This window comes from Hypomesus transpacificus, chromosome 22 (genome assembly GCF_021917145.1).
Source record: "Hypomesus transpacificus isolate Combined female chromosome 22, fHypTra1, whole genome shotgun sequence".
NCBI classification, from domain to species: domain Eukaryota; kingdom Metazoa; phylum Chordata; class Actinopteri; order Osmeriformes; family Osmeridae; genus Hypomesus; species Hypomesus transpacificus.
The window spans coordinates 7,509,354-7,523,498 of NC_061081.1; the positions used below are offsets into that span (position 1 = coordinate 7,509,354).

The following is a 14,145-nucleotide window of genomic DNA, read 5'->3' on the forward strand; positions in this document are numbered from 1 at the left end:
AATTAAGCATTCCAAAACCTAAATGTTCTACCATATTGTTGTTTCTTTAATTGTGAATACTGTAACTTCAGAAAAGTCAAAGAAAATTCTAGAATTGTATGACTTGCTTTCTCTCGTGTCTGCAGATCATGAGCTAGCAAATGTCCCAGAATGGGGCTGGCACAAAATATCAACAGTGACTTACAAAAGCATGCCAGCTTAAGTGGCAGGTGTTAACGTGTACTGGATGTGTCCCTGACCACCTAGTTTAAATATTTAACAGTAGAAACTGCACATTTTTATCCACTGTACGTACGGTATACCGACAGTAGCAGGAGCCGGTATGAGAATAGGAATGTTTTAAAATACACTGACGATTTTGTTGTCGTCAGTCAGCTTCGAAACAATGCCCATAGGAAAGCCTGGCATGATCTTATGGACAGGTGTAAAGCGTCTTACCTAAATAATTTAAGAATGACGAATGCTGATAGATTTTAGGAAAATACTTACATCTCAGACTACAAAATTGAAATACCTTGGATCATCATCTTCAAACTGCAATAGGTGGACAACAAAAGCCATCAACTCCATAGCACAACAAAAACTGTTTTACGAAGGAAGCTAAACTCTTAATGTTGACAAAAACGTTTATTACTTTTTTTGAATACATTTTTACATTTGTTCTGATCTGCTGATTTGGGAATCTTAAATTGATGAGCAAGACAAAGCTACAGAGAGTGGCAAACACCTACTTTAAGATCACAGGGGTGTCCAAACTCAGTCTTTACACTCTTCACAGAACAGACACCTGGTAAGAAAGGTCACCTTCATCATGGCCGACCCATTTCACCCCTTGCACCATGAGACACGCTCTCTGTCCTCTGGGAGGAGTTACAGGCTCCCTAGGTTCAGGAACCCTCTCCTTCATTTAAGGAAATAACTGAACAGCCATGAAATAGTCCGCATCCTATTTTTTCACTTGTATTGGTACTTTTTTACTCACCTACTTAATGTCTGCTACTACTTGTTAATTGTGTTTTTGTAGTTGTGTGTACAGTATATCTTATATGTTTTTTTCTGCTGCACCAGAATTGCCCTCCATGGACAATAAAGATTTATTGAATTGAATGTGTAGAATGCGTCTGCAGAGGGCCTGCAGGAGACCAGTTGTTTTAACTGGTAATCTAGCCCTGATTAGCCAGGGACCCATGTGTTTACTTTTCACATGTAATCTCCAGCTTGCCTCGTCCTGCTGCTAACTAAACAGAATCTGGGAGGGGGGACCCCTAGGCCTGCCGACACGCCTAACAGGGTTGGAAATATCCGGGCCTTTTGTTGCTGGACTCCAACTCTGAGCGTTCAACTAACCCCAGGCTTTAAACAGCCAGTGCTGGTGACCGTGGGGAGGCCCAGGCAGGCTGGTTAGACAAAACAGTCAAACCCCACCTCCAACCCTCAGGAGCTCACTGCTCCCACAGCTCACTGGGGGCTCGGCCCACCACTGCAAACCAGGTTGTTCTACTACAACACTGCCGAACCAGCTAAAAGTCAAAAGCTAAGGGAATTGGTTAGGTAGCAGCTTAGCAAAATCCAAAAAGTTAGAAACTATTTTGCACTTGTTGCAAAAAAGTATAGCATTTTCTTACATTAGCTTAAGGCTACAAGCTGAAATCCAGTGAAGTTCAAGTAAAGTTCATTTGAGATCATTTTAGTTCTCTTTGCTAGTGATTATGAAATGGTTCAAACCACACACAGAGCAAGGCATTTACACAAATGTGTTTTCTGGAGACACAATGGTATGAGTGCCACCTCTTAAATCATATACCAATTACTACAAATAGCATTTGGCTTTTTCAGAACCTGGTGGAGAATGTTGAAGGACAAAAGATGGCTTCTGACTCCCATGTGAGAATTCAATTTGAGAGCATTCCAACTGCAGCCTGCCTAGCAACAGTGCATTTCAGAATAATTCAGAGTCTGGCAACCCAGAGCAACTGCTCGTTATAAACATAGCCACGTTATCTTTATAGAAGCTTTACATTTATCCAGGCAAGTCAAAACCTTGACAATAGTTTCAAAGTATGGGGCTTAAAGTTCTATTACACTTGAACGAAAAAGTCGTTCAAAAACATTCCACATCTGCCTTAAAACTTATATGTGCACCTCTCGACTGGCAATAAACTGGCATTTTTTCTGACTAGTGTCAAAGAACTTCTAGTATTCAGTCAAAAAAACCTGTTGTTAGAGGCAAAAAAGCCTTAACAAATAAATAATTGGTGAACTATTCAGCACTCCCCTGGCAAGAATAAAGCCATGCAACAGTAGTGAAATAACATTTAGATTCTTACCTTGACACACCCCAAACCCAAAGAGCCAGTGTTGCATTTCACACTAAAGCGCCACACAAACAACTCATATCCTTCAGTGCACACCAACTTTATTTACACATTACTGACCACTATTATATTACACTTGACTGATGCTGAAACGTTCACGCACTCAACTTAATCAAAGGTCGATAGCTGTCCATTTACACATCAATGCTTTATTTGGCTGTAATATCCAGAACTGAACTTTTAGGGAAAATGGGAAATTATTTGAGAGCATAGTGTTTAGAGGGTTATGGGGTCATGTTGCTTCCCTTCAACTTCAGATCCAGATGTTCAATAGCCACTAATTGAGAGAAGACTAAAACAGACGGTTCTCCAGATGTCCAGTAACCAATGCCAGTCCTTTAGCCACGATGACTCATTTGGCCAAGATGAGAGGATAACGTAAGATATTCATTAAATCCTCCCACGCCTGCAGCAAACAACCAAAGAAAATAGATGACCTACATCTTATGTATTGGTTGATGTCCTCCAAGAGGTCAGAATCGTGTTGGAACACAAGACCAGGACAGCATCAGATAAGTCAAATGTGAGAGATTTGATAACTTCAGAGATACAGAAACTCTGAATTTGGCACCTATAAGCAATGAGGGGATTTTTTTCTAATCTATTTTTGAACCAAAATGTCTGACTTGATTACTGGGAGGGGTGCAATCCAAAGGAAGTATGCCACACAAATTGCTACTGATGTTGTGATCCAGCTGATAAACTTAAAAAAAGGTTTCCCTAAGAATGATAAACTCAGGCAACCACCAATTAAGGGTGTTACAGTGAAATCCAAAAGCTCTTATATAAATCTCCCCATCAGACCGAATGTCAGAATTCCTGCTGGACATGCAAACACAAATTAATTACAAATCTGTGGGTGGGGAACATACACAAAACAATTATTTCCAAAGAAAAATGTTGCATTTTAAAATCAAATGCACAATCGGGCTCCACCATTTTTCAGCATGTCCAGTGTCAACAGATGATTGAGTGTGTGCATAGAGCTGGGAAAGCTTCCAAATGAAGGCTCAATAAAAAGGTTAAACTTTCTGATTTGTATGATCTTATGAGGAGGAAATGGTGATGGAGGGGTTTTCTGGCCCTAGGCAGTGCAAGTGATACACTTCTCCACTACAACTCAGCCACAATGTAGACAGGATATGAGGAACTAACAGAAAGAATAACATACTAGGCTACTCTGGGAAATCTATATAAAATCATAAATCTTGTATCTACTATTCTAATATAATTACGAGCCAGAGTTAATTGGCAAATTTCATAGAAGCCCTGCTATAAGGGTAATTAAACATGCTAATAGTCTTTCCTTCAGGAAGTTTTTTTTCCAGCTCCATGCACAAATACAAGCACTGAGTTTAAAGACGCTTCTGACTTTAATGTGCAAGCATCACTGTAACATCTGACGGAAAGAAGAAAGGTCAAGCCTGTGAGTCACGTAACCCCTTCAAACCATGTTCGCCACAAGAAAGGTTTGACTAAAAAAGGAGACTTTGATCCCTCATCAGGATGACAACTGTTCTAACAGACATGTTTCAACAAGATTAAATAATACAGTAATTCACACCTGTAACCCTTTCCACACCTGTTGTAGGGTCTGTGACAGCTTATATCTGCAGGGGGTGTTTAAAAGGGGAAAAACCCCAACAATGAATATCAAAAGAAATAAAGAAGTGAAGTAAGTTATTCTGTTTGCTAACGCAAAAGTCCATTTGCTTTGTCTGACTAAAAGCCTGATGTAGCTTCAGAGAAATGCTAGAGCTGGGGGCCAATACAACAACAACAGACCTGCCATCATTGAAAGCATGCATCGTATACACAGGAAGTACAGGCCTTTAAGACGTTCGTCTGAGGTCAAGAAACATGTTTAAGAAATGTTAAGTGCACTAATTTTTGGCACCTAACAGTTTACTGTTTACCCTGAACAAGTATTTCCCTTTAATCCATTAGCATTTGTAATCCAAAAAATAAAAGGTGTGCTGCTCTTCAAGTCCTACCTGTGATGGACATGACAGTAGGCATTCCTTGTAAGTTAGTAGTAAAAAGGTCTAATGGAAGTATCTTAGACATGACATGTGAGGCTCTTAGGATGTTCTGGAAATCGCCTAAATCTGAAAATGTAAAGCATAGTCTTCAGCATGTTCTTGTGTTCCAAGAGAACATTTTGTTTTGTGAGCCTCAGGTCAAAAACTATCCTTCAGCTGATAAAATCACATGCAAATATAATACCACAAATGTATTCCTATCCTCACTGAAGCCTACAATGGTACATGCCTAAATAGACAAACTGGACCAGAGGTAGACTATTGGGGTGTCAGCACCTCTCAATTACAAATTCTATATTGCCGTTCAGATCATCTATAAATAAAATTATGTTGTAGTCTTCATATTTCAGTGTGGCACTCCAAAGGATCATCGAAGAGGACTAAAGTTCAAATGGGGAACTATTGTGTATAGAAAAAGGGCTTGGGCCTCTGAGGTCCAATAGTGGGTCTTCAGTGAAAGGATTTCAGTTGTTTGTTGGAATTCTACCTTTGTTGTGAGGGGATCCTGATGGTTTGCCTTAGTCCATTATCCAGGACAAGAAACGCAACAATGGAATCCAGCTCTCTTTCCATCCATTTCTTTGGTTTTCAACATCCTATTCATCTTTCATTATCTGTACAGTTCCAAAAGCCAACGTCTCATGTTGCAACAAATTCTCAGTTCACAATGTTTCTTTTCTAAGAAACTGTCATTCATCCCATAAACTCTAGACTTTCTCACATGATTATGTTAACTGATCTTCGCACTGTCACTCATTAACCAATACTTTTCTTTCAATAAGTAGGTAAGGTAGCCAACATATAATTTTATTTTTATAAAGATGAGATGAGGCCCCTGTGTACCAAAACAATTTAAACTTAGAATGATTATTGAATTGCATAATACGTTTGACACCATAGAATAGGTGTAAAGCCAGATGACATATAATCATGAAGAATCATCAGTAATATTGTTTCAGTTTAGAGATTGAGGGTCAACAGTAAAGTAAGTCAAGAAATCAGTGCTTAAATATTTTGACGATACAGACGCAAACAATCTGTTAATATTGATGCTGGTGAATGTGTTCTTGCATAGGCTATAAACTTCGCAGTTGGCAATAACTGACATAGGCAAACCATAGCTAATGTCGTAGGCAACGATGGGAGGCCATTAACCTACTACAAATACTTAAATCTAGGATGACATCAATAAAATCCGCATGCCACTTTAAGCTTGTATTACCTCTTAAATAATAGATACCTTTAAACACAATTAAAGTGGTGTAAATACAAGCAAAATAACATAACGGACTTTAGCAAATTTGAAACTGTTGGACGATAAGCATTGCAAACAAAACAATGGTAAAATTAAAATTTCCACTGACAAATAGTAGCATGTGGCACTTTTAGACAAATACTGTCGGCTATCTATTGGCCATGTAGACAACAATAAAAAGTTATGCTAATCATAAAAGGATGCAAACATAAAAACAATGCAAACATAAAAACAAACAAGTTGAAAAGTCGCCAATAAGAAGTTGTAAAAGTAGTCAGTTAGGACATACAACTATCACATTAAACTAATACTGAAGATAGTCTTTATGAGATAATCTTACCTATTTTGTGAAGCGCTCACTTCCATTGAAGTTCCGGTAGCACCATTATCAGGACTGAGAGGGTCGCTGTAGTGTTTTAAAGAAGTTTTCAACAATTCCTGAGCAGCTGAAGAAAGAGTATTACTTTTATCTGAAATTGGATGATCGGTGAGTGAATTGCTCTGCTGAATGTGGTGAGCTTGCTGTAATAAAGTAGCCTGAACAGCACCAGGCGAGGAAATAGACAAGAAGTGCAGCTGCGCTGATATCGGAGCCGTCCCAGTCTCGGGAGATAGGAACAGCGACTCAGGTTTATCCAGATCCACACTTCTGACTTTCCGCAGCTCTTTACGTCTCCATTGTGAGTTTTCCCCGGTATTACTCTTCGCCTTACCGGGACTGCTTGGAAGACCAGGGTCACTTGAATTTCCCTGAGGACCGCTTCCAACGTTTGTGCCGTTGTTTGAGTTAGATATTTCCGACGACGAGGTCCGGCTCCCCGCCGTCGCCATTTTCTGTCCCGGAGTTTATCACTTATTAGCTTCTATGGAAAAGAGGGAGTGGAGGGAATTGGGGGAGGATCTGGAGGGAGGAGCATGAGAACTGGGTTGTTTTCATGTCACAATAACACAAGTTCGCGCAATATGCACAGTAAACACAAATGCAATTTTGACGTTGACAAGAAAAAAACATATCCCGTGGTAAGTTGTTATCGCTTCATTAAACACGGTTTATATTTTGCCATCACGGATTCATTAAGGTGAGCATAGTCACACTGAACTTTCGTGTAGCAGATGCAGGCTTGCATGAACTCTACACCTGCAGGGTCATCTATCTAATAATGCCAGGAATCTGTGTGTGTGTGTGTGTGTGTGTGTGTGTGTACCAATACCTCCAGATGAGCCAGAATATTTTTCATAATCCTTTGACTGTTGCTGGTCAGACTGCATACTTTATTTCAGTATTCATCAGTGAATTGTGTTGCATTTGTTAATGTGTTTACTAATGCAAAAACTCGCATTGCACATTGCAAATGTGCACAAAGTCCAATTAAACTAACACCAAATGCTATAGCATTACAATCACCAGCTGCATAACAGATATGAGCACTGCATCTATAATTCCAGGAATGTCTGTGCCACTGAATCAACTAAGCAACATCTGAATCACCGACTGCATCACAGGCACTGCACAGGGTCTGTAACTTGAAGATTCAGGCCTGCTCCTCGGTCGGTTGTCAAACAGGTATAGGACAAGAACACTATTTCTACCACTTATGTGATAATCGTAATATAAATACGTGATAGCCTACTCTCTAAATTAAAACAAGGGGTGGAAAGGGTTAAGTCACAGCCAATAAGAAATGAGCCTAAACTATACCTTACCAAATTCTGTCAAGAACATTTTTACTTTCATCAGCTTTGGAATACACTTAGTCATTGCTATTAATCATGTGTTTTTGTATTGTAAAGACAGTTCAAACTGCATGGACTCAATGTGATATAGATTGACATGAAAATTATAATTTTCTATAACAATTTTACCTTGCAATGTTTATTTTAATATTAAATCTGCTATAGGTAATTAATAAAATTCAAATATGAGAAGCGCACCCGCTTCTTCTCTGAACTTGTGTACTTTCCCCCAGCTCGAGTTTGACAATATAAGCCCAGGATGAATGCCCGCCTCATCAAAGGCGATTGGCTGGTACAGAATTGCTTGTACCTAATTGGCTTGAAAGTAGTGACCACTCCAAAATTGGGAATTTATATTCCACAGGCACTTGTCTGTGTTGCTAAACAACTCTCAGAAGGCCTTATTAGCTTCCACCACATAGGGGACAAAACAACACAGAGAGATCTTGGAAGTCTTAGCCACCATTGAGCCCAATTTCCTGTAAGTGTGAATCCAATCCATCACTAAGTGCTATTCTTAGAAACCAGGCTTCCTGTAGTTTACCACTTCCTGTTCACCTGTGCCGAAAACATGACAAACCAATTTTTTTGTCTTTGAATTATTTTTTGGGTGATTTTGTCAAAATGCTTCAATACACCTTGATACTTTGTTAAAGTACAGTTCATTAAAAGTAATTTCTATGCAATAATTAGCCAGTATTTCATATTCTAGTAAATAATCACAAAAAATGTATTGGAATCTCTACCAATACAATGAACAGTGAGTCCAATACATTTAGAGTTAGTATAAAGAGTTAGTATACCTACCTACATTTTTATACTGTAATTGACTCCATTAAAAGTCACATGTTTACAGGGTGGCCCAGGGCAGCCACAAATCCCTGAAATCTGAGTGTGACACCACAGTGAAAAGTAAATAAATAAGGCAAATTCATCCCATGTCTGTATGTTGTACTTTAGATCACTGTCTTGCAAGAGACTGCACCCACACACAAATGTTATGAAGGAAATGTAAAATACTGTTTTTAATCAATGTTAAATACAGTATAAACAAGAAAATAGGCTTAAGCTAATACCCAGTATGACAAACAGTTTACATAGTACATATCTGTCCCCCCCCACACACATTCCCTGTGGTGTGGGGGGTTTGAGCTGTCAGGACCTGCTTGGTCGTCGGTCTGCCTACGCTGAACCAGGTCGTCACCCGGAATCCAGTCTCCATGACGGCCAACAGCGAGTTTCCCGGTCCCATCCAACGTCTATAAAGCCGAACAATGGATTTTGGTGTTTCAAAACCCATTGACACTGTATGACTATGTTTAGCTTGTGTTCTGCTCCTCTCTCTTACCAACCGTCTCTGGAGGAGGGGATCCCTCTCTGAATTGCTCCTCCCAAGGTTTCTTCCATTTTTTCTCCCGGTGGGAGTTTTTCTGGGAGTTTTTCCTTGTCTTCCTTGAGGGTTTAGGTTGGTTGAGGGGCAGTTCTATGGGCGCATGTGAAGCCCTCTGTGACATGCTTGCGTGTAAAAAGGGCTATACAAATAAATTTGATTTGATTTGATAGAAGATTGCTCCACTATCAGCATGTTTTCCTAATTATGATTCCACAAGACAATGATTGGTTAAAGATCATATCGACTGTATCTAAGGAACAATCTGAATATAATATCTGTATGTTTCACACTGTAAACTCACAAGGAAATCTTCACAACAAATGTTATATCGTTTTCCTCACAATGTTTAGTAGATAACAAGCCAAAGATACATTCTGGGCTATGAATATCAGTTCTAGTATGCAATAGAGGACACCCCGTTGCTACAGTTTTCTGAGAATAACGAAACCCATGCCAGTGTCTTTTTTTCTTTCCTTTTTTGCCATTTTCATTGTGTTTAGCAACGGTTTTCCCCAAAGAGATGCCACTCATTCCATTTGATTTGCCATTGATTTCACACTCCTGCCCTCTTCTGACAAGCACATAAATGAATTTAACCCCTGGGTGTCAAATGCTCTCAATTTGTGTGATAGCCTCTGGATGATTGCTTTATGGCCGTGTTCAACTATGTGCAATTCCCTATTAAATCCAAATCCCAATTCTTCTGTCCGAGGAACAACCCACGCTGGGGCATATTAATCCTTTGCATGCGGATGCAGGCATGTCAGACCAGCTTGGAACCCTGGCCCAGAATCTGTCAGCTTCAGTTGAGAGGTGGGGGTGGGGATAGTTTTTTTTGTGGGATCACTTTCCCAAGAGGCTGGTAGATGCATACTGTAAGATGCAGTATTCCAAAGTTCAAGGTTTCATGTCCTCAAGAATGTGCCATTTTCACTAACCTGCTGAACAAGGTTAACTGTGGTGGGCCATGAATTGAATCCTTGCCTTCTCCCCAGGACGTCTCCAGAATGGCTGTTCAAACACCGCCACTAGTTAGCTGGGTCAGCTCCTCCTTTGAAATCAACACTGTATCAACTTGGGGTTAGACCTAACTGTTATTTCTGGAGGAAATAGGCTGGCATGGACATGCATAGCCCCTACACAGCCTTTCATTTTGTTTTCAAATAGGACAAGAACTTTCATCACAAGGCTTAAAGCTAGGATGTGTAATCCACAGAGGCTAGCCGTTGTATTTGACCCTTTGAGTCCCTCTGTTGCCTCCAGCGTGGAAAAGCTTTTAATTCTGCTTATAGCACGCTCTTGATCCTTATGGGTTTTTTTTGTAGAAGTTTCTAACACGGTTTGTCTTTTCTTGTTTTCTTTTACTGGAGGTTCAGGAGCAACATAAAGTACCTGCTGTTCATCTTCCATTCTTGTGCTCGCTCTGCACAGCGACAAGGAACCCGCGTTGATGACGTGTGACTGTCTGTTTGAACAAGTTGGGCGGCGGAGTGCAAAAATAGATTTACAGTCAGGAAGGACATCCTATCATTACATTCAGACCGAATGCAATGATAGGTCGATCCGTTTTTAATGCTGTTCCTTCCACAGAAGATACATTCTTTTTTTTGACATTGTAGCAGAGACATTGAGATATTGATTTTTTGTAGTACAGAATTCTACAAATGCAAGTATCCAGTGGTATTAGTTGCACATTTATTAGTTACCATTTACAACAGGCAAACACATTGTGTCAGAATAGATCCCAACCCCCCAAAAAGCATTATGCCATTGTTGGAGTGGGATAAGATTAACTTGTAAAACGAATTGCTTCAGCTTTGAGCCAGAACAACATGGTGTCTATCTGAGGATATTTGGGAGGTAGTGCAGCCACTGAGTTAAAATCCTTTTAATTGTTCATCTGAGAATCAAGCATTTACTTTACCCATGACTGAGAAAACTCAAACAGGCATGTGGTGCAAAACCAGCTTTTTAAAGAACAAGCAGAGGTTCTTTAAAGTAATTAATCTTTTCCTCTAATCCTATTTTGGTCTGTGGCTGCAGGAGGTTTAGACACCTCCTGTCTCCAGCAGAATGTTGGATGTTCAGAGTGAGTTGTGTATCTATCTGGTCTTGTTCATACAAAGCTGTGCAACAACAACACCAAATTATGGAAAGAGGCAAAGGTTTCAGTGCAGTAATGGTATGGTTCCGTAATAGCATTTGTGACAACATCTGCCTATTTTACCTATGATATAAAAGGAGTGTTAGAGTTTGTATGAACTTTCTATGACTCATGTAGAAAAACCCGAGTGTGGAAGGTTATGCTAGTCCTCTAAACCTCTGAGCTCTGATCAAAAGTCCTTGAAACCAGATACAAAGACGGACCAACCCAGTTTGTTTTGGTCTGTGTTCTACACACACACACACACACACACACAGTGTGTCGGTCAGAGCGTCCTGGGGGGTTGTAGATTAGTCATTGTTTTGAGGAGTGAAGGGATCATGCAGTGCTAGGCACTGAACTCTAACCAGGTGGGAGGACAAAGAGGAGGCTAGCCAGTCTTGACACCACCCTCTTGTCCTCTATTTCCCATGTCTGTTCTAGAAACTCAGCAGTTTCTTCTTACCTACCTGCATTTCACTTTGAAATATCCCACATTACCCCACCTAAAGCTGAGTGCCACGTCAATCTTTTGTCATGGCTGAATTCATACAAAATTGAAATTGTACGGAATAGAGCATGACTAAAATCTGGGGAAGCAAAAGTGACTGCAATTGTTCCACAACAAAACATTTCTTAATTCAAATTGGAGTTACAACTCCATAAACATCACTGTCAAAAGTTACTGTGAGCAAAAACAGACATTAGGACGTCATCACATCTCTCATATCCTCTCTCAAGCATTTGTTTGGCACAAAATCATGGTGTTTGATAATTGTCTTTATTTCTCTGTGGTACCCCCACCTTCCACTTAGCCTGATGAAGCACAGCAGCTGTCCCTCCCCTCCCTCTGCCCCTCCTCCACTCCTCCACACACACACAGACACACACAAACACACACACACAGACACACACTCCCCTATGGGGGAGTGCAGGGTTCTCTCCTACAAATCCCCTTCCACTTATCTTTCACCATAGCCTTATTTCAAAGGCCCCAAAAGATTCTGATGATATATTCACTAGTCACTGTGAAATTAAAAGCTCTGGAATTTGGCTTTGGTAGGAGTTTGAGTACACAGTCCTGCCTTTAGTGTCTTCTACTGTGATAGTTGAGTTTTCTGCTTGGCTGTCCATGTTTATGCTAAGGGGTAAAGTTGAGCTTGTTGGTTTTATTTTGATTTTGAGTAACATAGCACAGGTAAGCAAGTTCTCCAAACTGCACCCTAAATTGATTGTGTTGAAGGACTTTGGTTTTGAGCAACACTTCAAAAAAAATTAAGACAGCTTTTCATCTGTTATGCCACCCTCAACAGACCTGAAATGCATATGACCATTTTTGATGTTGTGGTATAATACATGTCAGCCAAGTCAACTCTTGCGTTGGTTAAACATAAAGGACCTTAGATACAATGTACATTCAAGAACATTGAGTAGTATGTGTTAAGGAACACAATATACAACAATCCCAATTACTTCATAAGTATTGTTTTGATGTCAGGAACATCTTCAGATATCAGTTACACGTGTCTCCAATGTTTCTATTCTCTTTAGTCTTTTGTCCTCTCATATATTCATATCACATCTAGCATACACCACCATAACATGCACTTTATTGGGTGTATTTTTATATTGTTACAAATTTGATTAATTGTCTTGTTGGTGAAAAGCACTCTGATAGACAAACAAAAACGTCATCAACCTGTAAAAACACAGATTTAAAGTACTGGTGTATTTTTTACTGTAAAAAGCACCCTTGCTAAAAATAAATGTTTACCTCTCACACAATAAATACATTTTCTTTCAAGTGGACACATAAACAAACCCCAAATTATTTCACATTTTGGTTTGTTGCCAATGTGACTGTATTTGGGGCAATGCTTTGCGAGTTAAAACACTTTGGACTGGATAAAGAGGATATTGTGCACAGAAAGAAGCTCTGGGCACTCTAGGTCATCAGTCTGACCCTTGACCTCTAGAGAGCTCAAACAGGAAGCAACTGTTCAGGCAGCTCTTCACAGCAACATAATGGAAGCTGGTTTACTCTGGAAGGAATGTGGCCATGCGTCTCTTCAGTTTTGCAGCTTTTAATAGCTATGAGTGTTTATGAGGTAATTATTTAACTTATAAATAACACTAATTTCCCATTATGTTATTGTGTCTGATATGATGTATACATATTTTTGAAATACAGAAAACCTATTTTTGGTTTCCACAGATGCAAAAACGATCTAAAAACAGACTAAATCATGGCCATTGATACCAGGAAGTGGCCAGTCCCCCCCCCCCCCCCCCCCCCCCCCCCCCCCGTGGCTGCAGTGCTCAGCTTTTATGTTTAGGTAAAGACCGGAAACAGCTTGGTGGAAAGATGCGATTGTTCTCCATCATGTATGAAACATACAGTGCCCTCCAAAAGTATTGGAACAGTGAGGCCAATTCCTTTATTTTTGCTGTAGACTGAAAACATTTGGGCTTGACATCAAACGATGAATGTGAAACCAGAGATCAACGTTTCAGCTTTTATTTCCAGGTATTTACATCAGGATCTGATGCACAAATTAGAAAATATCACCTTTTTGTTCGAACCCACCCATTTGTCACGTGAGCAAAAGTATTGGAACATGTGACTGACAGGTGTGTTTTGTTGCCCAGGTGTGTCCTATTACATACATTATTCAATCAATAAATACCACTGAATGTCTACACTCAGGTTCAGATTGGGTAAGATAGGTTTTGTCTAGGCAGACTGTATTCAGAGGTGAAAACAACATGAAAACCAGAGCGCTGTCTTTGGGTGAAAAACAAGCAATTGTGAGTCTTAGAGAAGATGGAAAATCAATCAGAGCCATTGCAGAAACATTGGCCATAGCCAGTACAACCATTTGGAATGTCCTGAAGAAGAAGAAAACTACTGGTGTACTAAGTAACAGACGTCGAACAGGTAGACCAAGGAAAACATCAGCAGTTGATGACAGAAACATTGTGAGAGCTGTAAAGAAAGACCCTAAAACAACTGTTAGTGAGATCAGCAACAACCTCCAGATGGCAGGAGTGAAGGTATCACTATCTACTGTTCGCAGAAGACTTCATGAACAAAAGTACAAGGGCTACACCAGAAGATGCAAACCACTCATTAGCAAGAAGAATAGGAAGGCCAGGCTGGAATTTGCCAAAAAGTACAGAGATGAACCTCAAAAATTCTGGGA

At 39.9% G+C, this 14,145-nt stretch overlaps 1 protein-coding gene across 1 annotated transcript in view; it reads right to left on the reverse strand.

Annotated features, from left to right (window-relative positions):
- Positions 1–6,537, reverse strand: part of map3k1 (mitogen-activated protein kinase kinase kinase 1, E3 ubiquitin protein ligase) — a 30,361-nt gene extending 23,824 nt beyond the window's left edge. Inside the window, exon 1 of the mRNA XM_047044646.1 lies at positions 6,013–6,537. Coding sequence (XP_046900602.1) covers positions 6,013–6,503 — 491 coding nt within the window. The 5' untranslated portion in view covers positions 6,504–6,537. The remainder of the gene's footprint in view (positions 1–6,012) is intronic.
- Between the last annotated feature and the right edge of the window lie 7,608 nt (positions 6,538–14,145).